Source organism: Sus scrofa, chromosome 8 (genome assembly GCF_000003025.6).
Source record: "Sus scrofa isolate TJ Tabasco breed Duroc chromosome 8, Sscrofa11.1, whole genome shotgun sequence".
Taxonomy (NCBI): domain Eukaryota; kingdom Metazoa; phylum Chordata; class Mammalia; order Artiodactyla; family Suidae; genus Sus; species Sus scrofa.
Window position 1 is genome coordinate 67,561,345 of NC_010450.4, and position 22,796 is coordinate 67,584,140.

Consider the following 22,796-nt stretch of genomic DNA (forward strand, 5'->3'; position numbering starts at 1 on the left):
GTGGCTCAGGTTCCATCTCTGGCCCAGGAACTTCCACATGCTGGAGGCATGGCCCAAAAAAAATGAAAAAAAAAAAAATTGTGGACAGTGAACAATGAATGATAAGTATGATGGATGTTTTAAAAGAAATTACAAGGTATGGTCTGTTTCTCAAAAGAGATCATTTTTTCTTCCCCTCTTGATAGTGCTACTGTAAACAACCTTCAGGCGAAAGTGGATGCATTAGAAAAATCCAACACTAAATTGACAGAGGAGGTAAGGGTTTGAAAGTTCTTTGACTGATTTATAGAATTTAGTAATGTGTATTAGTGGAAAATAATTTCTCTGGAGACTTGGAAAGAAAGAACTTGACTCTTCTGATAATATCCACCATAGGACTCCTTGTTTTGACCTAGAATGGCCAGCTGGCTTATCTCAGGGTTCTCAGTTATCCAGCTGGACTGTGTAGGCATAGAATCTGGACTGCTCAAATATTTTGCTTTACTTTGTGTGAATGTTTTGTCTGCACTAGCCTAGAGTTAATGTTTAGCAAGATAGCATGATATTCATCATTTATTCATTCAACACATATTTTGGGTACCACCTATGTGCCAGAGCTAGACAAAGATTTAATGTCTGCTAGGCATTGATTTACATGTGTGCGAGGTTGTCAAGCTCCCCAGCTTCGCAGGTTTTATTTTCTCCTTGGGGAGTTGGGGTGGATAACCTAAAGAACGCTGTCAGAAGACCAGTAAATCCTGCTTACATGTCATGCTGCTTATGTGTCATGTGCTCTGAGCAAATAAGTCACTTGACCTCTAAGAGGCCTCGTTCCCTCCCTGGTTAATTAGGGTGTTTGTTCTTCCCCTCTTGCCTCATAGTTACCTTGAAGGTCAGTTTAGAATATGGATCTGAAAACTCTCAGTAAAGTCCCTAAAATAAGAATAGAAAAATAACCTCATGTTTTACTTCTGATTAATGTATTTTTCCCTAACTTACCAAAGGCTCGCCTGCATACTTTTTTTCTTCAAAAGCATTAGATGTTTCTATGAAAAACCACAAAGAAAATTTTTCAGGTAGCAAAGACCTTATCTTCTCTTTTGAAAATTATAACTATCCTGTGGTAGACAGTGAGATAAATACAACAGCATAGAAGGACCTGGAGGTCCTTAGTGAAATAAGTCAGACAGAGAAAGACAAATACTGTATGTTTTCTACGTATGGAAAGTGGAATCTGAAAAATGAAGCAGGGAGTTCAGCAGTAACCAACCCGATTAGTATCCATGAGGATGTGGGTTCCATCCCTGGCCTCACTCATTGGGTTAAGGGTCCGCATTGCTGTGAGTTGTGATGTAGGTTGCAGACGAGGCTCGGATCTAGTGTTGCCATGGCTATAGTTCAGGCCAGTGGCTACAGCTCCGATTCAGCCACTAGCCTGGGAACCTTCATATGCCTCGGGTGCGGCCCTAAAAAGACAAAAAATTAATTAATGAAATGTATATGTAAAAGGTTTTACAGAGGGTTTGTAAGATAGGTCCCAAGGCATGAATTGACCTCTTAAAACATTTTAGAAACGGGTACTATAACATAATTATACGTTTTCCATGAGAACCCTTGAGGTAAACAATTATAATTGTTACAAGTTAATATTTTGGTACTGCAAAAAAAGTTCACACAAAAAGCAGCAATAGGAGATACTTTTTATTTTTATCTTTAAAGATATTTGAAGATATTTCTCCCAAGTTTCCTATAAGAACATTTTTATGGGATTATCGATAGCTTTCTTTCCTTCTAAGAATACCCGAGCCTGAAAGTCATGTCTTAGCAGATCATGTGCTTTCTTATCCTGTGTTAATAAAAGAAAATAAAAGATTATTTTTAAAATTGCATCAACAGCTTGCAGTTGCAAACAACAGGATTATTACCTTGCAAGAAGAAATGGAACGCGTTAAAGAGGAAAGCTCCTACATAATGGAATCCAATCGGAAGGTTACTTTCACTGGTTTTATAAATATTCCTGGAGCATGTCAGTGTGTTAGCAGTCGGGAGAGCCTCTGGAGGACTGTGTGGAAGCAGCGAGCATTTGCATATGTCATGTGCGCTGTTTTCCCTAAGACTCTGCAGAACTGAGTGAATGGAATGATGAAGGTTCTGGGAGAGTGATGGCTCTTCTATGATGCTTCTTGGCTTCATCCCTACCTACATCTTTTTAGACACTTTAAGAAACAGCCAAATTCAGTTTCTTCTTTTTATATACTAGTGATTTGTACTCTATTTAAATGTTTGATCATAGGAAATACACCATTATTTTTAGACCACGTTACTTATTTGTGGAAGTGTTTTTCTTATACCCCTGAGAAATTGTTACCATATACATGAACTTTCTAGATAACTCAGTCCCTTAAAGTACCAAACTTTTACGTATGTCTACACAGATATTTGGCAAACCTGTCATGTGTTGCACAACTCTAAGCCTTCTTAAGCAGAGGATGTCATTTAATACACTTCACCCTTTGTGATGACCGAAATTCATAATCATCAACATTGGCAATTCTGTACTAAGTTATAATGGTGCTACTTTAGGGAGCTTTTGAAATTGATAGTTTCTAGCACCTATACTTAAATATTCCCAGATTACTATGGGTGTTTTTTCTGCCTTTTATTTGGCATCTCTTACTTCCTACTGCTATTAGCATTATTCTCTCTAGAAAAGTCTCCCTGGAGTTCCCGTCAAGGCTCAGTAGGTTGAAAACCTGACTAGTTTCCGTAAGGATGTGAGTTCAATCCTCCCTGGCCTCGCTTTGGCATAGTTGTGGCTATGATGCAGGTCACAGACATAGTTTGGATCTGGCGTTGCTGTACCTGTGGTGTAGGCTGGCAGCTGCAGCTCTGATTCGACCCCTAGCCTGGGAACTTGCATATCCCATGGATGAGGCCCTAAAAAAAAAGAGTAAGTAACTAGGCTGTGGGGATCAACATGAGTAAGATATTTGACTTTAAAGCATGAACTCTGTGAAAACAACTGCACCTATTCAACGTTTTACTACTCATTTTTACCTGTGGTCTCATGGTTGGTTGGAGAACCCCGAGGTAAGGTCTCTAGAGGACCACATACAGGATCTTGTACATTTCTCCCCATTTATAGTTTACAGTGAATAATGCTATTTTGTTTATAGAGGCTGATTTTGAAGACTTCTACCACTTGGTTTGGTCAACTACCTTAGGACTTTAAATAAAATGACAAGAAACCCCCAATTCAGCTGAGGAATTTTTTATTTACTAAACTGCTGTTTCTTGTTGTCTTCATTCATTGTTCTGTGTGCTTAGGTGTGACCATTTTCCTTATTGAATAGCAGTGTTAGTGTCTACTAACTGTATAGGTGCTTTAAGTTCTTGAACATGTACTGTTTTATGTCTTCAAGGCTCCTAAACCAGACAGAACCTCCGAAGGGCAGGCACTGAGTGAAGCAAGAAAGCACTTAAAGGAGGAGACACAACTACGACTGGTAAACCTTGCCTATGTTCTGATGGTTCACAAAAACATTAAAACCTACCTGTCCACTTGAGGACTAGCTGTGGTGTCGGTTGCAGACACAGCTGGGATCTGGCAGTGCTGTGGCTGTGGTGTAGGTCGACCCCTAGCCTGGGAACCTCGATATGCCACAGGTGCAGCCCTAAAAAAAAAAAAAAAAGAAAAGAAAAGAAGAAAGGAAAAGAAACAGTCTGCTTTGTTTTCTATCATGCCTACTATGCACAAAGATGTGCCTCAGTTAAGTGGCAAGTGAAAACATTTTACAGAAAATTTTCAGAGCTCCCCTCGTGGTGCAACAGAAACAGCTCTGACTAGAAACCATGAAGCTGCAGGTTCAATCCCAGGCCTCGCTCAGTGGGTTACGGATCCAGCGTTGCCAGTGAGCTGTGGCGTGGGTCACAGACACAGCTTGGATCTGGGGTTGCTGTGGCTGTGGTGTAGGCTGGCAGCAACACCTCTGATTGGACCCCTAGCCTGGGAACCTCCATATACCGCAGGTGTGGCCCTAAAAAGTCAAAAAGATTTAAAAGAAAAGAAAAAGATAAGAAACCAAGCAAGTAGACAAGGTTCTGGATGTGCCCTGAGCATAGTGTGGATGCAGAAGAACCTCAGGTCCTTGTACCTCTGATCATCCAAATAATGCTGTAGTAATAATGGTAGAAACTAAAACGGGTCTCATGTTAAGCAAATATAAAAATTCAGTTAGCTGTACTGACCATGCCCAGTAATTGAGATGCTACCTTGGGGACCCAGAGTATCTTTTGGGTTTCTTGGGATCTTGAAAATGTCAGCAACCTCTCAATGGAAGAGAATTCCAGCTGTTCCACTTTGTGCTGGCCGCTGTAACATGTTCTTTGTATTTCTATAATAGGATATGACATCAGTTGTCTGTTTAAGTGTCTTTATGAAGCACCTCAAGTATGCGTGTGTTTTGGACGTATTAAATAGCACACTATCTTTCACCTACCAAAGTTTTCAGATTTGTAATTGGTTAGGTAAATGTCACTATAGTGATCCTAATTATTATTCTTATTGTTAAAGTTTCTGTGTTGAATGATAGCTTCTGGATACTTTGCCAGACTTTAGACCTGAGAGTCTTGGTCTGCTTTTTCCTGTGGAGTTTTAGGAACAAGAGAATAAGTAAGTCATTTGTTTCCCTTGGGGTGCAGGATGTTGAAAAAGAACTGGAGATCCAGATCAGCATGAGACAGGAGATGGAGCTGGCGATGAAGATGCTGGAGAAGGATGTCTGTGAGAAGCAGGATGCCCTGGTGTCTCTGCGGCAGCAGTTGGATGACCTCAGGGCTCTGAAGCATGAACTTGCCTTTAAGCTGCAGGTACAGGAAGTGTGAGGAATAGACTCTCTGGCTCTGTTAAATCCTATGGCTCCCCACCCCCCGCCGCCCTGCCCTGCTTGTTCCCTTGAATCACACTTTAAATACAGGAGGAAAGAGTCACATCTCACTTTGAGGCTAGCTGCCAGTAAACCACCTAAGGAATGGGACCATGGTAGAATCCCGCATTGCTCTTCTGGGGCACCATGGCCACTTTTCACATGGTGATGATGGGGCGGGCGATGGTGTTGGCCGGGGTGGGGGGGTTCTCTTTTATCCTGTAAGGTAATTTATAGTCTCTATCCTAACCTGCCAGCTGAGTTATATAGCCCCATCAGCTTTTACACTGGAATACCATAAATTGAGGAACTTTCTATCATTGATTTTTCAGACAAAACTGCATACAACAATACTGATTTTAAGTACTGCTTCTTGTTTTTTCTCCATTTGGGAAATAACTGAGCATTCCTATTTCTCTATTTCCCACTTACCATTAGGTTCAAAAGGCATGTGTGATTCACTCATAATTCTTTTCTGTGACAGAGTTCAGACTTAGGAGTAAAACAGAAAAGTGAACTGAACAGTCGCTTGGAAGAGAAGACTAATCAGATGGCTGCTACCATTAAACAACTCGAACAAAGGTAAAAGTGCTGTTTCTTTAGTGAAACATTGGGGCATTCAGTCCTGGAAGTGAAAAAATGTGTTTTGCATTTTGGCCAACAGAGTGTATGGAATTCTCCCAACTGAACGCCAGGCAGGCTGGTAGAAAGAAAGCCAGTTAAATTCTGTTTTTCAAGATGTCATTAAAAATATCTTCAGTGTCATGTGTTAGAGGAGGGATTCTTATGAGAATGGAAGGCCTTTTAAATATGTTAGTGATGTTCCTATTGTGGCTCAGCAGTAACGAACCTGACTAGTATCCATGAAGACGCAGGTTCGATCCCTGGCCCTGCTTAGTGGGCTAAGGATCCATTGTTGCGATGAGCTGTGGTGTAGGTTGCAGATGTGGCTCAGTGCTGTGGCCGTGACGGAGGCTGGCAGCTGCAGTTCCAGTGCAGTCCCTAGCCTGGGAACTTCCATGTGTCACAGGTGCAGCCCTTAAAAAAAAAAAAATCTGTTTCTGATTCTGTGATTTTTATTGTTCATTACTTAGGCCTTTGAAGACTTTGGTGATAGGTGATGGAGGGGTTCTGAGGGCCCTTCTCATAACTGCAACCCCTCATTTCCTTTTTCTCTCTACTTCCTCCTGAATAGGCCTTTGGCTTCCGCTATCACCTCCTGCCCACAACTCTTAAATCTTTTGGTCTCCAGCTCTGTCCCCCAGCTGGAGGGCAGTCTTGCACTTGCACCCCTCACCCGCTATTCCCCACTACAACGTACAGTTCAGTCCACCCAAAGTTCATCTTCTCTCTGTGTTGCTCTCATCTCTGTCTGTCTGGAACCACCGGGGACTTCCTGGTGACTCAGCCGCCCTGAGAAATGGCTAAGACTTTAAGATTGAATGAGCCATGGCACCCTCGGCCATTAAATGTTGCCAGCCTTGTTGCTGCCTGTAGCACCCACTCATCTCCCTTCTTGCAAAACTAAAATACTTACTGGTCCCCAGACATGCTTCCTGTTGTCCCTATCCATGTCTTCCCTAATAGTCTCACCAATAAGAAATTTCTTTCTGGATTTCCCGTCGTGGCTCAGTGGAAGTGAATCTGACTAGCATTCATGAGGATGCAGGTTCCATCCCTGGCCTCACTCAGTGGGTAAAGGGTCCGGTGTTGTCATGAGCTGTGGTGCAGGTCGCAGACTTGGCTCAGATCCTGCTTTCCTATGGCTGTGGTGTAGGCCGGCAGCTGCAGCTCCACTTGGACCCCTAGCCTGGGAACCTCCATAGACCACGTGTGCAGCCCTAAAAGGACAAAAATAAATAAATAAAAGAAATGGGAGTTCCCGTTGTGGCGCAGTGGTTAACGAATCCGACTAGGAACCATGAGGTTGAGGGTTCGGTCCCTGCCCTTGCTCAGTGGGTTAACAATCCGGCGTTGCCGTGAGCTGTGGTGTAGGTTGCAGATGCAGCTCGGATCCTGCGTTGCTGTGGCTCTGGCGTAGGCGGGCAGCTACAGCTCCAATTAGACCCCTAGCCTGGGAACCTCCATATGCCGCAGGAGCGGCCCAAAGAAATAGCAAAAAGACAAAAAAAAAAGAAAAGAAAAGAAAAGAAATGCTTTGCTTTTTCCACTCCCTTATTCTTCAGATATATTTTTTTTTATGTTCAGACTCAAATGCGACCTACCCAAAGCTTCCTCCAATATGTTTTTCCCAGCTAAAAATAAACCGCTAGTTTTTCCTTGTCAAAATTCGCATAGCCTTCGATCCATACTGCTTCTAGCACTTCTCACTTTCTGCCTTACCTTACACAGCCTTTATACATGTATTTTATCTTCTGTTGACAGTGTGGGTTCGTTGAGGTCAGTTATTTATTTAACAACAATCCTTTAAGTTCCACCTCTTCGGATCTGTCACAGTGCCTTGAATGTCCAAGGCCTTCATTTAGGAGATGCACGAATGAATGAGTAAATGGATGGCTTCTTTTATTCAGATAGTTCTTGACCAGGCTGGGTCCTGAACGTCACTGGATATTATTGTTAAATCAAAAGTTAATTGCAAGTTTCTAAATAAGCTTGAAACCTCTGGTTTGACTGATTTTACATTACAAAGTATCGGTCTAGGAGTTCTTGTTGTGGTGCAGTGGAAATGACCCCAACTAGGAACCATGAGGTTGCAGTTTGGATCCCTGGCCTCACTCAGTAGGTTATGGATCCGGCGTTGCCGTGAGCTGTAGTTTAGGTTCCATACGAAGTTCAGATCTGGCGTAGCTGTGGCTGTGGTGTAGGCCGGCAGCTTATAGCTCTGATTGGACCCCTAGCCTGGGAACCTCCATCTGCCTCGAGTGCGGCCCTGTAAAAGGAAAAAAAAAAAAAGTATTGATCTATCTAGGAAGTTATCTAAGCGCTTGCTCTTAGCGGTTGTTTATGATTTAACAATTCAGATTTAGTATTCGTAAATTGTGTTTTTAAAATGTGTCAAATTTTTCAAGAGATTTTTATCTTGACATTTCAAGCAGACAGAACTAAAGTAATGACATCTCTTTGAGTTATTAAGCTGACTTATTCTCTTGCTATTTTTGTCTTTCCTATTTATTCATTTTCTCATTCCCCTTTCACTCCATTTTTATTTTTATTTTATTAATTAAGTGAAAAGGATTTGGTGAAACAGGCAAAGACCTTAAATAGTGCAGCAAATAAACTGATCCCAAAACATCATTAGGCAATTTGGAGCTGGTCACCTCTCAAGTTGGATATCACAGCTTAATTATAGAAGGAAGAAATCTGAAAGTTATTGCATTTATGCTCTGATTCTATATAAAATGTGTCACCAAAAATTGACTTTGAATTTGCTGGACTTAAAAAAAAAAAAAAAAAAGTTTGATACATAGGCTGTGTTTTTTTCTTCTTCTTTATTTTCTTCCCAGAGTTAGAAAATTTAGTACAAGTTCTTAAAAATGCCAAATAAACTTTGAGAAATTACTTCTGAGTTGACCAATACATAAACACACCATAAAAAAAGAATTCTAGGGAATCAAAGCTCTGTACATATATGATCAATGCCTTTACCAGCCAGTCCCCGACAGTATGGGTTTCTAGGTGCGGTGTCTGTGTCAGTGAGCCTGTTCTGCCATTGCGATGTAATGAACTAGAGGTGACTACCACGTGGTCTTGGACCCTTCTAAAGTAGTTCTGTGTCTCTTAGGCCATGACCCCCTTTCACTTTTATTATCTAGGTTTAATCCCCAAGCCAAGGATAAGTACTTAGTATTTCACTACAGTTCTATTCTCAGTAACCAAGATTGCTTGTAACTTTTTTGCCTTAGTGACTTTCGGGGAAGTGGGGGAGGGGGGGAGGGGGGAATGGAATCCTTACATTTCTTTAAAATCATAGAGATAAAGTTAGTGATTAGGTAACTTATGATAACATAATAATGTGGACGCTTGGGAAAAACCCTCCTAATAATGTCACCTTCTACCTCTGCCATTTTCCTGCAATTCTACTTCCTATTTAGGTAGCTCAGAGAAAACAGTTTTCATAAAAACACTCCTCTCCTATTAAAAAAAAAAAAAATTGCTACACATTTTTCAATCTATCCTGCTTTTCTTTTTGGAGTAAAGACGGCAAGGTGTAGACGGGAGCGATGCTTTCTTGCGTCTCATGCCCTGCCAGCAACATTGACTTAAGAGTTTCTCTTACTTTTTTTCAGATGGGGATTTGCTAGAGTTTCTAGGAAAATAACAATCTAATTATTTAAAAAACCATTTCCAAGTAGGAAATAGATAAGTGATAAACTTATATTCGTTATTATTATTCAGTCTAAAAATAAAGATTCCCAGTAGGTACCCACAAACAATAATTAGCAGGGCTTCTTTTTCTAAGTGATCACAGATCTAACCCTTTCTAGGCTTTACATTATAATAATCCTATAAGCACTTGGATTTTTTTAAATGACTTTTGATTTGGGGGGACAGGCATTACATAAGCCTTTACTCCTTCAAAATGTCTTGGCAAAAATTTTGTTTTTTTCTCGTTTTTTCTCATTCTGATAGGATTTGCAGCATTTCAGCTGCTTAGGTGGAGACAAAGATAACCTCTTTGCTTCCAGCTCTTGACATTCTTTTCCATCCTCTTGGAGAAATCCGAATTAAAAGAGTAAGATAGATTTCGTGTATGTTTTTATAGGGCCTTTCAGACTTGAACCGAAGTCAAGTCAAAGAGCGTGTGACCAAATTCATGGAAGATCCTGTGCTTTTAAACTTAGTTTCATTCTTATATATATATAGTTTTGCACCTATTCTTCTATTCTTCAGTATTTTGTGGTGATGAGCTGCCTTTTCTGTGAGCATTTAGAAGGAGTGCTCAAACACCAAAACAGAACATTTTAAAGATGACACAGCATGCTTCCAAATTCTATTAAATAGAGCCCCAGCTGTTTCACCTAACAACATGCTTCTTTATTGGTGCAAAGTTATAGGATATGTAGGAGAAAATATTCATAAGAATCTTCCAGAGAATATGGTCAGGAATCTTATGTGGGCCCAGTGCTGAATTGTTTGTCTACTTAGTCATAATCCACTTGGTAGAAATGGAAGAGGAAAGAGACGGCCCGTCTCTGACAAAGGCTTTTCATTATGTTAAAACCCAAAGCTTGAGTAAGGTTGATGTATAGTGTCCAGTGATTTAATATAACTTGTGGTTTAGGGAAGGAACCAGGAAAATGTTCTAACTCCACATAGAAGAAGGTAGTTGCCCATTTGCAAGTTCCAGTTATGAGTGTAAAACAGGAATATAAAGTACCAAACCTATTAGGAAATAAAAACAAAAAAAGTGGATTTAACTTTAATTACTGTGTACTTGAGGTTGGCTTTGGATATGGACTTTCTAAAAAGTGATGTTTTATTGTTTATCATCTAATGGCTGTAAACTGTAGTACTAGAATAAAAAAAAAATGGAAAATCAACTTTTCCTCTGCCTGGTTCACCTTCACCTTGCTTTTTTTTAGAGTTTGTTCCTTCTCCATCTTTTTTCCCTCATAATTTCTTCCCATGTCCTGCAAAGTTTTTTTCCTGCCTCTGTCTCTCCATTCCTTCTTCCTTGGGTTGTTTTATTTTGTGTTGTGAACTTGGTCTTCCTCCCCACCATGGCTTTTGTTTTTTATCACAAGTTCATATGGCCCACATCCAGATTGCGCCAGGCTGAGCGAGACCGCCAGTCTGCTGAGTTGGACAACCGACTCTTCAAGCAGGACTTCGGAGACAAGATCAACAGTCTACAGCTGGAAGTGGAGGCGCTCACCAGGCAGCGGTGAAGGAAGGGCGGCTTTAGCGGAGAGGGTGGTTGTGGGATGTGCGGAGGCCAGACATCAGGAGAAGGGGGGGTCTCCCGATTCAGCCGTGTCTGTTCTGTCTCTCCCATGTCCCTTCTCCAGAACTAGAATTCAAAAAGCTTCCCCTACATCGGCACTCCCCACATCTCGTCAACATCCTGTGCCATCGAAGAATTAGGAAATTACAACCCAAGATTCCAGATAAATAGGGTGGCGAAGAGAATTAATAGCTAGCATAATACTAACAGTTAGAATTTTCTGAATTCACCATGGATTTATGTTGGGGGCTTGCACCGTGCCCAGTACTTTCCTAAGCACTTCACATGCAGTCTCTCCCAAGAGCTTCCCATCAACCCTATTTGTAGGTGATCTCATCCCCCACCCCTTTCAGAGGAAATTGAAGCGAAGAGGGGTTAAGTTGTCCACATTTCACAGTTAAGCTAATAAGTAGCAACACTCTAATTTAAAAGCCTATTTCTCTAACTCCAAGCCCTTAACTATTCTTCCACACTCTCTCTCAAATGAGACTTGACTCTGTGCCTAAAGCACTGACTTCAAACAAACAGAACTTTGCTATTGGATATGAAAGTACAGAGCTACCAGGGATACTCGTGGTCAAGGGTGTAATTGGGGAAGGACTGCATAATTGTCAAGAGACACTAGCTAATTAATATGCAACAGGACTGTAGTGTTGCTGCTTCCATACTGTATCCTGATGAAAATTTATAAATACTGCCTTTCAGTTACAGTAAATCCTACTAGTCATTGAGTTGACCACAACTCCTCATTAAGAGTTAGTATTGGAGTTCCCTGGTAGCTCAGAAGGTTAAGGATCTGGTGTTGTCATTGCTGTGGCTCAGGTCCCTGCTGTGGCAGGGGTTCAGTCTCTGGCCTGAGAACTTCCACTTGCTACAGGTGTGGGGGAAAAACAAGACTTAGCGTTAAATGTTGGTATTTGTTGGTATTTGTGCTGACCCCTCAGGCATTGGGAGATGATGAAGTACCTTAATCATCCGAGGAAGATTAAACATGTTGAATGTATTTTAGTGTTACTGGTTTTATTATATTGCATTTTAGTACTTTAAAACCTGGTTGTCCATATATATATATATATATATATATATATATATATATATATACATATATATATATATATATACTTTTTATTAATCAAGTATTAAAATTTAATTCCTGAACTCTTAAGGGTTTGTCATTCTTTAGAAAACATGAGTTCAGAAATCCAAATTTTCATTATTTTCTCTCCTCCCTATCTCAGAAACCGGCTTGAGTTAGAATTAAAGCAGGAAAGAGAAGGAAGATCACAAAACAGCAGGAGCATCCCAGGAAAGGGTTCCCAGAAGCCAGAGACCAAAACGGTAATATTTGTTATTCCTGGTTCATTGACTTGATTTTGAGAGGCTGCCTTGATGGGTCAGAACATGTGCTTCCCTGCTGTGGCCTTGAGTGTGTGGAAGGCAGGCGGGCGCTGGAGGGAGCGCAAGGAGGCTCGACTCTGCGTCTGCCTCCAGGATGTGCCCTCTGACTTGATTTCATTTGGAAAAGGGAGTTCATACCCATGATCTCCAGTGACAGTCTTATTCCTTTCAGTTAGGTAATGTTATTTTGGCATCTAATATTTTTAACAATACGGTAGTAATCCCTCCCCAACCCTGAGCTCCCCTTTAACAGAATTGTCTTCCATCTGGATTTGAGTGTGAACACCCTTTTCAAATCATGAACATTTCAGTTTTAACTCAATGTACTTCTCATCACTCAATGTACTTCTCCTAGGAAAACTAGAAAATGAGGGAACTAGCCTTGGGGAAGGGAACGTAACGCAGCATGTTTGAAAGAGCAGGAGTGGAAGCTTGTACAGGACAGTGTCAGGAAAGAGACCTCCAGCACCCGCAGTGATGGAGCTAAAATTGGATTAAGAGCATCTCTGGGACCCAGGAAATAGCCGCTCTCTTTAAAGGATAAAATTAGGAAGGCGTGACATTTTCTGTCAAAGACAAGCACGGGGGAAAATGACCTTCTTTGTAAATATTACACATAACAAAGCAGGACAAATTTATAAGCTTCTCACTTAAAATTTCTAGAGAGTGAGCTGCTAATTTGCTGGAGAGTACAAAAGTGGTAAATGGAAATTTATTCCATAGTACTTATTACCATTAATTTATCATGTGCAAAGTAGCATTCTCTCTGTAGCAAGCTGTCTTTATTAGTTTAGTTTAGCAAGTGTGAAATCTACCAGTAAGGGCTTAACAGAGGTTCACCTAAAATCTGGTCTATCTTATCCTGTTTTTCCAATGTGGCCTTAGATGTCTTGATCCTGAATCACCCTGCAGGGCAGGGCTTTCCAGGAGTGGTCGGAGAACATACATTCTACTTTTGGAGGCCATTGGGCAAGCATTTCAGGGAGACCGCACTGTGCCACAGAAAGAATGTGTCCCCTGAAACTGCTGAGGCAGGGCTTAAGAGCACTGGTAGAAATGCAGTTTGATTCTTCAGAGTAGAAAACTCCTCTGGTTATATAGGCTGTAGTTGTCATGACATCGAGGCAACTACTTAACTGTCCAGAGGATTACACAGTCTGCTGGCTATGGCCATGCTTGGTTTCACTAGTTTTCCAGAGCTCAGATGATGTGTGTGCATGTGTGTGTGTTTATTTTTTTCTCCTAAGAAGTAACTGATGCCTTGACCCCACTTTGTAAATAAATAGGACACATTCAAAATTTCATTGAATCTCAAGAATTAAAGTAAATAATAATCTACTCTGAAAATCATTTGTTGCAAAGTCTATCAGCATAATTTGTTAAGAAACTACTCGGGGAGGAGTTCCCATTGTGGCTTAGCAGAAAGGAACCCAAATAGTATCCATGAGGTTGTGGGTTTGATTCCTGGCCTCTCTCAGTAGGATAAGGTTCTGGCATTGCCATGAGCTGTGGTGTAGGTCACAGACATGGCTCGGATCCCGTGTTGCTGTGGCTCTGGTATAGGCCGGTAGCTGCAGCTCTGATTTAACCCCTAACCTGGGAACTTCTATATGCCACAGGGTGTGGCTCTAAAAAGACAAAAAAAAAAAAAAGAAGAAGAAGAAGAAAGAAAGAAACTACTTGGAGAGTTCCTGCTGTGGCACAATAGGATCGGCATCTTGGGAGCAGTGGGATGCAGGTTCAGTCCCAGCTGGGCACAGTAGGTTAAGGATCTGGTGTTGCCACAGCTGGGGCTTAGGTGGGATCTGATCCCTGGTCTGGGAACTCCATATGTCATAGGGCGGCTAAAAAAGAAACAAACAAACAAACAAAAAAACTACTTGGAACAAAGAATGAGGGAAAATATCTTCAAAGTTAAATTCCTTTCCTAATTAAAAAAAAAGCTGCTTAGTTTTATACTGAAGCTAAGACAATACAGAAGAACATGTCTGCAGCAGCAGCAGCAGTTGTTAATCAGTCTGAGTAATAAATGGGCTGTTTTCTTTTGGCAGGATGGGAGGCGCAGAGCTCAAGAGGAAAATGTGCAACCAGCAAAGCCCCTGGAAGAAAGCCACAGGTGATTATTAATAAAATAGTAACTAAGATACAAAGCTGTTTTGGGGTGGTGGGAAGGAGGGCCCTTTTGATATACAAGTCAGACACTGACTAATAATATTACTATCCCAGAAAGATATTTTGAAGAGGGAGTGAATAAAGAATAGATCAGATAACACATTATTAAACCAGACCCATTTAGGCCATTTCAGAAGAAAGAAAGGTGATCAAGCTTTCCTCTGATTCTTCCCTAGTTAATCCCCAAACTCAAATGATCACTTAAAAGATTATTTCTAGGAGTTCCCATCATGGCTCAGTGGTAACGAACACAACCAGCATCCATGAGGACGAAGGTTCGATCCCTGGCCTCGCTCATGGGGTTAAGGATCCGGCGTTGCCGTGAGCTGTGGTGTAGGTCGAAGACATGGGTCAGATCCCGCATTGCTGTGGCTGCGGTGTATGTAGGATGCCAGGAGCCTCCACAAATAGGAAAATCCATGGATGCTCAATTCCTTTATATAAAATGGCCTAGTATAATGAATATGATGGGCTCTCTGTATCTGTGGGTTGTACATCTGAGGATTCAACCTGGATGTGGAACACTAGGACAGAGCATGAGTGTACCACCTTCTATCTGTGTTGTGCTCTGCACCTTAAAAAGTGTGTCACATTCATCATCTCCTTAAAATGTACATCTCCTTACAAAAGTTTAATCATCTAAACTTTTTTCCTACTTTAGAAATGAGAAAAGAGGTACACAGAGAGGCCCAAGTTGCCTCTCCTTATCATGTCCTCTCTTTTTAAGTCCTTTGTCTCTGCATCCATAGCAGCTGCTTCCAGGGCCTGTCCTGGCCAGAACTGCAATCCTAAAACATACACAGGTGTCCTGGGATTGTGGTCCAAGGAGCAGCTGAAAACCTGGTCACGCTGATGGTCACACTGTCACTCAGCAGCAGAGACTTGGAGCCACTGTAGAGCTGTGGTGCATGCTCCCCAGAACTGAGAGTTGGCTTTGCTTCTCCTCTTGTATAAGTTCTATTCCAAGTTGGAAAAATCAAGGTTAGCTCAGCTGGCTATCATGAAGAAACATTTCAACCTGGATGGGTGCTCATGTGACAGTCTCATTCATTTCCTCTTCTCTGATTAATTTGCTACAGTTCACATTTAAGAATACTTGGGAGGAGGAACTAATACATGACAGAGGATAATGGGTGGGTTTCCATAATATTGGATAGGAAAAAAGGCTTTAAAGGTATGGTCTTGGTCACTGGAGTTTTGCAGGTTGGGAAACATACACACTATTTTCTTGATAGTAAAAAGGAAACATAAAATATGAGTCCAGGGAGTCCCTGTTGTAGCTCAGTGGTAATGAACCCGAATAGTATCCATGCAGTTGCAGGTTCAATCCCTGGCCTCATTCAGTGGGTTGGGGATCTGGCCTTGCTGTGAGCGGTGGTGTAGGCCACAGACTTGGCTTGGATCTGGTGTGGCTCTGGCTGTGGTATAGACCAGCAGCCGAAGCTCTAATTCAACCCTTATCCTGGGAACCCCCACATGCTGCAGGTGTGGCCCTAAAAGACAGAAAACATATATATATAATCTCACTCCAGTCTACTCCAGTCTATTTTTAAACAGGAACTAGAATGTAGGTCAAGGATTACATTCCAGTAATAGCTTTAACACAAAATTTCCTCTCCTTGGGAAGGTCAACATTAGTAACTACATTGGTCCCAAGAGCATAAAAGAGCCATGATACTGGTTTTTCTGTGCTTTTGAAGTGATAAAAAAAGGAAAGATGAGTTACTCTTAGTTACTGCTTTTACTTTGCATTGTAGGCTGCAGTCTCACCCTGTGGATGAGCAGGTACGTAGTCTCCTGTGCTGAGACATCCCGTATAAATGACACAGTTGGCTGGACCATGCCTGGCTGTAGACAAGGCGGCTGGGAGGTAGATGAATGCATCCAGGCCTCTGTGTCCATCCTTAATAGTGTCTTAAAGGGACATGCATTTTGCCTGAAAACTGTCACAAGAAGTAGCACAGCCTTAAGCAGTTCACTAAGCAAACAGCAGCTGTCACTTCCCATCTGAGAGTCTCTCTGACAAGCCATGAGACCTAAGGGAGCTCCCCGCACCTCCCTTTCTCCTGGCTTTCCCTTATAGAAAATGGACAGAAGACATATTTTTTAATCACTTAGAAAAGCAAAGGAAGGAAGCACAAATTCAGCGATATATGACGACCCCGTGAGAAAGATGATAAGCGCTGCTGTGTCTGTGGTAAATGCTAGTCACCCCTGTCATTTTCTATTAACATGTAAAATGAAGCCTTCCGCTTTCCACTCGTGTTGATAGTTTGGTTTTTTTTATCTTTTTACACCTAATATACTTGCATATTCTTTTTATAAATAAAATCACATGGGAGTTCCAACTGTGGCTCAGCAGGTATGAACCCGACTAGTAACCATGAGGATACAGGTCCGATCCCTGGCCTCACTCTGTGGGTTAAGGATCTGGTGTTGCTGTGGCTGTTGCTTAGGCTGGCGGCTGCAGCTCTGATTCAACTTCTAGCCTGGAAACTCCCATTTGCTGCAGGTGCAGCCCTAAAAAGACAAAAAGTAAAATAAAATGAAATCACATTTATTATAAAAATTAAAAGAGCTCCAAGGGTAATGATAGGATCATCAGAGTTGTATTAAGGTGGTGAGACTGTATGTAATTTGTTTCTCTAGTTTCCAGATAGTCTGTAGTGTGATTATATTAGCTTTATAACTAAAAAATGCATATTCTAAAAATACTGATATTTCTGGGGCTAAGGGAAACTGACTGGCTCACTATGTGCTTTAGGATCAGCCGCTGCTCTCTGAAAAGTCCCAGATGTGTCAGCTGTGCCGAGAAGATTGCAGCCTAACAAAGGTAACGGTGGTGAGGAGCGAGCAGGTTCCCCACAGGAACGCCCATGACACCACTGCCCTTCCAGTAAGAGGGACTCTGTACAGAGTGCAGAGAAACGCAAAAGGAGCAAGCTTTTTTTCCAGGCCTCTTAAGCCATGTCAGTAAATTCCCATTAAAATAAATATAAGCTGTGGTGTAGGTTGCAGATGAGGCTCGGATCCTGCGTTGCTGTGGCTCTGGTGTAGGCCGTGGGCTATAGCTCCGATTCGACCCCTAGCCTGGGAACCTCCATATTCCACAGGAGCGGCCCAAAGAAATAGCAAAAAGACAAAAAAAATAAAATAAATATAAGATATATAGTTTAAAACAAACAAGAATCTGTAAATAACTGTTAAGTGCCCACTCTGTGGAATGTACTGGAGAAAGATAATGCACAAAGTGCAGACCAGTCCTGCTCTTGTCAAGCTTGCATCCTTTGCGTCATTTTATAAAGAACCCAGGTGTTAAGACATCTCCTGGTTACCCAAAGCCCAGGTGCAACTTGACTGTGGCTCCATGGTCTGCACTCCTTCTAGGCACTCCATCCTGCTTAGAACAGAGAAGATGGGTTGGGGGCGGGGTTCTTTGAATTATCTGGGGACACAGCCTGAGAGCTCTCTACTAGACCACTTGTTTTCCCCTTGGATCCTCAAGCGTCTCTGCTTTGCGCTCCCTCCCAGCGTGTTACCCAAGTCAGCAGAGCGGAGGGAAACCCTGAGGAAGAGTACTTCTCTTTGACGGCCGCATTGCTCACAGTGGGATCCCCCAGCATTGAATGTGGCTGTCCACTTCTTAGCAGGTGCTCAAATGAGTGTTAGGAACAAGTGCTTAGAAGACAAGGAAATATGCCCAAATTCTGGGTTACAACCCGCGGGCCGTCATTTGCAATCATGCTAAATTTTAACAAGCAAAATTGTCAAATGATCCAGTCTTGAATTAGCAGAATCAGATAGAGGTGACCTTGCCATTATAGCCTTGGAAGTTGTAATTAGAGAAATACGTTCCAAAACAAAAGGTGCTAATCCAAGTCTGGCTTTTCTGAGCCCTGCAGAGTAACTGCAGTATGTCAGAGGAAAATTCCTCCCAGGCTTTCAAATAAAAGTGACCATTTACCTCCACTGCACCCTCAGGAGGATGAGTTGTTTGGGGAGAAGTAGCATTATTTATGGGGAAGTTATTCTTCACAGCCTTTCTCTAGGGAGCTTTGGAGCTGTGTGTGCACCACCCTGTCACAGCTTTACTAGTGACACTGCCAGAGTGACCCACATGCTCTCCTAGTTTGGCCACTACATTCAAAATGCTTAATAAGAGACTAATTTCCCAATAAAAAGGATGCAGGAAGCTGTGCACCTGCTGCACTGAAATCCCAAAGGATGTGCTTGTAGAGCATCACAAGAAAGCAGTGAGCACATCAGTGTATTAGAAATTATGCATTCAGCTCACTGCTCAGCAAATTTTTTTTCTTTTTTTTTTTTTTTTGGTCTTTTTGCCTTTTCTAGGGCTGCTCCCGTGGCACATGGAGGTTTCTGGGCTAGGGGTCAGATGGGAGCTGTAGCCACCAGCCTACGCCAGAGCCACAGCAACGCGGGATCTGAGCCGTGTCTGCGACCTACACCACAGCGCATGGCAACACCAGAGCCTTAACCCACTGAGCAAGGCCAGGGATCGAACCCACACCTAGTCGGATTTGTTAACCACTGAGTCATGACGGGAACTCCTTTTTTTTTTTTTGCAAATTTTTTAATCTTGGGCTAACTACCCAATCCATGGCTAGGTCACTGCCCATCTTATTTGGACTGTGCTTAGATAATTGCAAATTAATATTAGAAATAGCCCCTGTAAAAGTGAATATAGTAAATGAAAGTATCTAAAGATAAATAATTTCTGTGGAAATGCTTCTCATTTAAGATCTAAGAACTAGGCTGTACCCTTCTTTACAGACAGATCGGTCAGATACTGTGTAGCACACAGCAGTCAGTCATTACTTGATTAGACACTGAGCATCTGTCATACTCAGCCTCTTGTATCCCATACATCCTTAAGCCCTGCTCTTCTGTTCCCCACCTGAGCTCCCCTTCTCCTTGTAGCATGTGTGTAAGAACTGCAGAGGTACCTTCTGTGATGCCTGCTCAACAAACCAGCTGCCTCTTCCCTCAAGTATCAAGCCTGAGCGAGTCTGCAATCCCTGTCATGAGCATCTGATGAAACAGTATTCCACCAGCCCATCGTAAGACTGGAGGCCAAGATTTGGACCAAAATGTCTCTACCCGTGTTAGCTGTCTCAGATCCCCTAGAGCCAAGACTTTAGAGTCAACTCAAGAGTTGATAGGAATGATTTAAATAAACCAGGTCCAGGGAGAAAAGGCAGTGGCTGGTGATGCTGCAAATTTTGCTCGCTTTCTCTAACGACTGTATGAATAAAAGTTACTCAGTTGAGCCTCTCTCTGCTAAATCTAAACGACCCCACTTTGAAGCTTTTATTTCGTAGTATGTCTTTGGAAGGGCTATTCATTTTTATGAATAGTCCTAAGACTGGGGTGGATGTTATAGGAGAGAGGGTCCTTAGTAGATAAGAATAAAAAGGAAAGTGACCATCCTTCTATTACATTTGCAGATTAAGGGGGGACGATAATTGGTAACTGAGATTGAAATGACAGATGTTACATATTTTCCCAGGTGCTGCTTGACATAAACATTGTTTCCTCTTTACCCCCACTAACTACCTCTTCTTTAAATATCTACCAAACTGTGAACCCAAACTCAGGGAAAAGAAATTACAGAGTTAATATAAATTCTGAATGTACTTAATATTATAATATATTATAATTTCAGAACCAGAACTTTCTAGTTCTGGCCTACAAGTGTTTTCATTATCAGAATAAGGAGGAGGAACATTTTGCCGTTTCTCCACTTGATGACTTCAAAAGTCACCTGCCCTTTTCAGAACCTTCTACAGAACAAGCCACCTCTCTTCGCCTGTCCTCCCCTCCTCTGAATCATCATGGAAATTATAAGGGGTTTTAACAAAAGGTTTGGCTTCTGCACACAGGGAGTATTGAAGCAAAACTATGTCAGCTGTAAAGGAAAAAGAAATGTAATTTGTCCACAGCTGAGAATAATTCACTCGGAATATTTATCAAATTCTTTTGTGACTAAGAGCTCCCTTAATCCAAGCTAAGAATCAGAACTGATAGGCAGGTTTCTTGGAAAGTAAGATACTCAAGCATCTCTTAGTAACAAACCCTGGGCAGGGGTGGGAGGTAGGAGAGTTCATTCAGCTGGGGAAAGAAGGAAATGGTACCTGCTCTTCTGATTATGTTACATGTGTCTAGATTGTTCAATTCCAGTTAAGACCTAAGAAGATAGAATTCTGTAACTGGTTTAGAATTATGAGTGGAGACATCCTGGAACTATATGGTTTTTGATAAATTCTCTAAAAGGGTTACAGTCCAGGAAAGACCTGTTATTTCTGAAGTCTGACATTACTTGGTGAGCTGAGTTTAAAGAGTTGTTACTTGGTGAAGCTGAGTTTTAAGAGTCTACAGAAAAATAAAATCCTAATAATTCTCACCTCTTTTGTTGATTGTCTTTTTTCCCCTTTAGTATTTATTTTGTGATTTTTCATTCTCATCACTGACCAAATATAATATGCCAGCACTATTCTAGGTACTAGAGATAATGTGGGGAATTACCCTAAATTAGCAAGTTATTTTATAATTCATTTTGAATTAAATTGAAGAGAGGCTGCTCTGCACATGGAATGTAAGGAGGAGTAACTACTTAGCCACTTGAGATTTGATTTTTGAGGTGCACACAAGCTATTTGCCATTTTTTTCTTTTAAAACCAGAGTTCCAAAGATCTGTTATTAGTGCAGCTGTCCACAAAAGCAAGGAGACCAAGTCGTGAATACCTTGACTTAATGTTAAGCCTTTCATCCTTAAAAATCGTGCTTTCCACCATTTAAAATTGCATCACCAAGAATAACATACTTAGGAATAAACGTAACCACAGAAGCAAAAGATTTGTACACTGAAAATGATGAAACACTGCCAAAAGAAACTAAAGATACCAATACATGGAAAGACACTTCATGAATTGTTGGACTTATTATTACCTTTAAAAGGTCACTACAGAGTTCCCATTGTGTCTCAACGGAAACGAATCAGACTAGGAACCATGAGGTTGCGGGTTCAATCCCTGGCCTTGTTCAGTGGGTTAAGATCCGGCATTGCCGTGAGCTATGGTGTAGGTCTCAGACGCAGCTCGGATCCCATGCTGCTGTGGCCCTGGCGTAGGCCGATGGCTACAGCTCCAATTAGACCCCTAGCCTGAGAACCTCCATATGCCAAGGGTGCAGCCCTATAAAGACAAAAGACAAAAAAAAAAAAAAAAAAAAAGTCACTACTACCAAAAAACATCTACGGAATCAATGTAATCTCTATCAGAAATCCCAATATATTGTGCCTAAGTAGAAGCATTCATGTGGAACTTAAAAGGGATGCCTAAATAGCTGAAACTTGAAAAAGAACAAAGTTGAATGTCTATTCTGATTTCAAAACCTATTACAAAGCTACAGTGATCAGAGTTACCGCTGTGGCACAACGTAATCTGCAGTGTCTCTGAAGCACCAGGATACAGGTTCGATCCCAGGCCCAGCACAGTGGGTTAAAGGATCTGGCATTGCCATAGCTATGGCACAGGTTGAAACTGTAGCTCAGATCTGATCCCTGGCCAGGGAACTCCATAAGCCTCAGGGTGGCCAAAAAAGAAAAAAGGTAAAGAAAAAGAAACAGGTGAAGGTAATGAAAAAACAAGCCAAAAAAAAAAAGGCAACAGTGACCTAAATAGTATGGTACTAGCATAAATACACATTGACCAATTGACTAGAATTAGGAACATAAAAATAAACTCACATATATGGCCAAAGGATTTTTTCTTTCTTTTCTTTCTTTCTTTTCTTTCTTTCTTTTCCTTTCCTTTCCTTTTTCCTTACCTTTTTCCTTTCCTTTCCTTTTTCCTTTCCTTTCCTTTCCTTTTTCCTTTCCTTTCCCTTTTCCTTTCCTTTCCCTTTTCCTTTCCTTTCCCTTTTCCTTTCCTTTCCTTTCCCCTTTCCTTTCCTTTCCTTTTTCCTTTCCTTTCCTTTCCTTTTTCCTTTCCTTTCCTTTTTCCTTTCCTTTCCCCTTTCCTTTCCCCTTTCCTTTCCTTTCCCCTTTCCTTTCCTTTCCTTTCTTTCATCTTTTGTCCTTTTAGGCCCGCACCCTCATGGTTTCTAGTTGGATTCGTTAACCACTGAGCCACGACAGGAACTCCGAAAAAAGGAACTTTAGAGTACCCTAGGAAACACTATTTTGGCCAGGTGATCAAAACCCACATGGTCAGTGGTGAGGCATGTTAACATAAATCCTTGATAAGATGAACAGAGTGAGAATGACACCTAGTGTTCTTCCTCCCCCCCAAAACAGTAAGCCCAGTCTAACCATGACAGAAACCTTGGAAAACTCCGAGGGACACCAATAAAATACCTGACCAGTGCTCCTTAAAACTGTCAGGGTCATCAAAAATCAA

The 22,796-nt window shown here is 41.6% G+C and overlaps 1 protein-coding gene across 11 annotated transcripts in view; it reads left to right on the forward strand.

The window, feature by feature from the left end:
• Positions 1-20,800, forward strand: part of RUFY3 (RUN and FYVE domain containing 3) — an 87,593-nt gene extending 66,793 nt beyond the window's left edge. For 3 of the 11 annotated variants that reach the window (XM_021101418.1, XM_005656513.3, XM_005656514.3), the window contains 11 exons: positions 186-255; positions 1,876-1,968; positions 3,402-3,485; positions 4,681-4,848; positions 5,389-5,486; positions 10,630-10,749; positions 12,048-12,147; positions 14,259-14,323; positions 16,137-16,164; positions 17,144-17,212; positions 19,318-20,800. In XM_021101418.1, the coding sequence (XP_020957077.1) occupies positions 186-255; positions 1,876-1,968; positions 3,402-3,485; positions 4,681-4,848; positions 5,389-5,486; positions 10,630-10,749; positions 12,048-12,147; positions 14,259-14,323; positions 16,137-16,164; positions 17,144-17,212; positions 19,318-19,461 (1,039 nt within the window). In that variant the 3' untranslated portion in view covers positions 19,462-20,800. Of the gene's footprint in view, positions 1-185; positions 256-1,875; positions 1,969-3,401; positions 3,486-4,680; positions 4,849-5,388; positions 5,487-8,090; positions 10,406-10,609; positions 10,750-12,047; positions 12,148-14,258; positions 14,324-16,136; positions 16,165-17,143; positions 17,213-19,299 lie in introns of those variants that run through there. The other 8 variants (XM_005656515.3, XM_005656517.3, XM_003356969.4 and 5 more) reach the window with 6 other exon arrangements.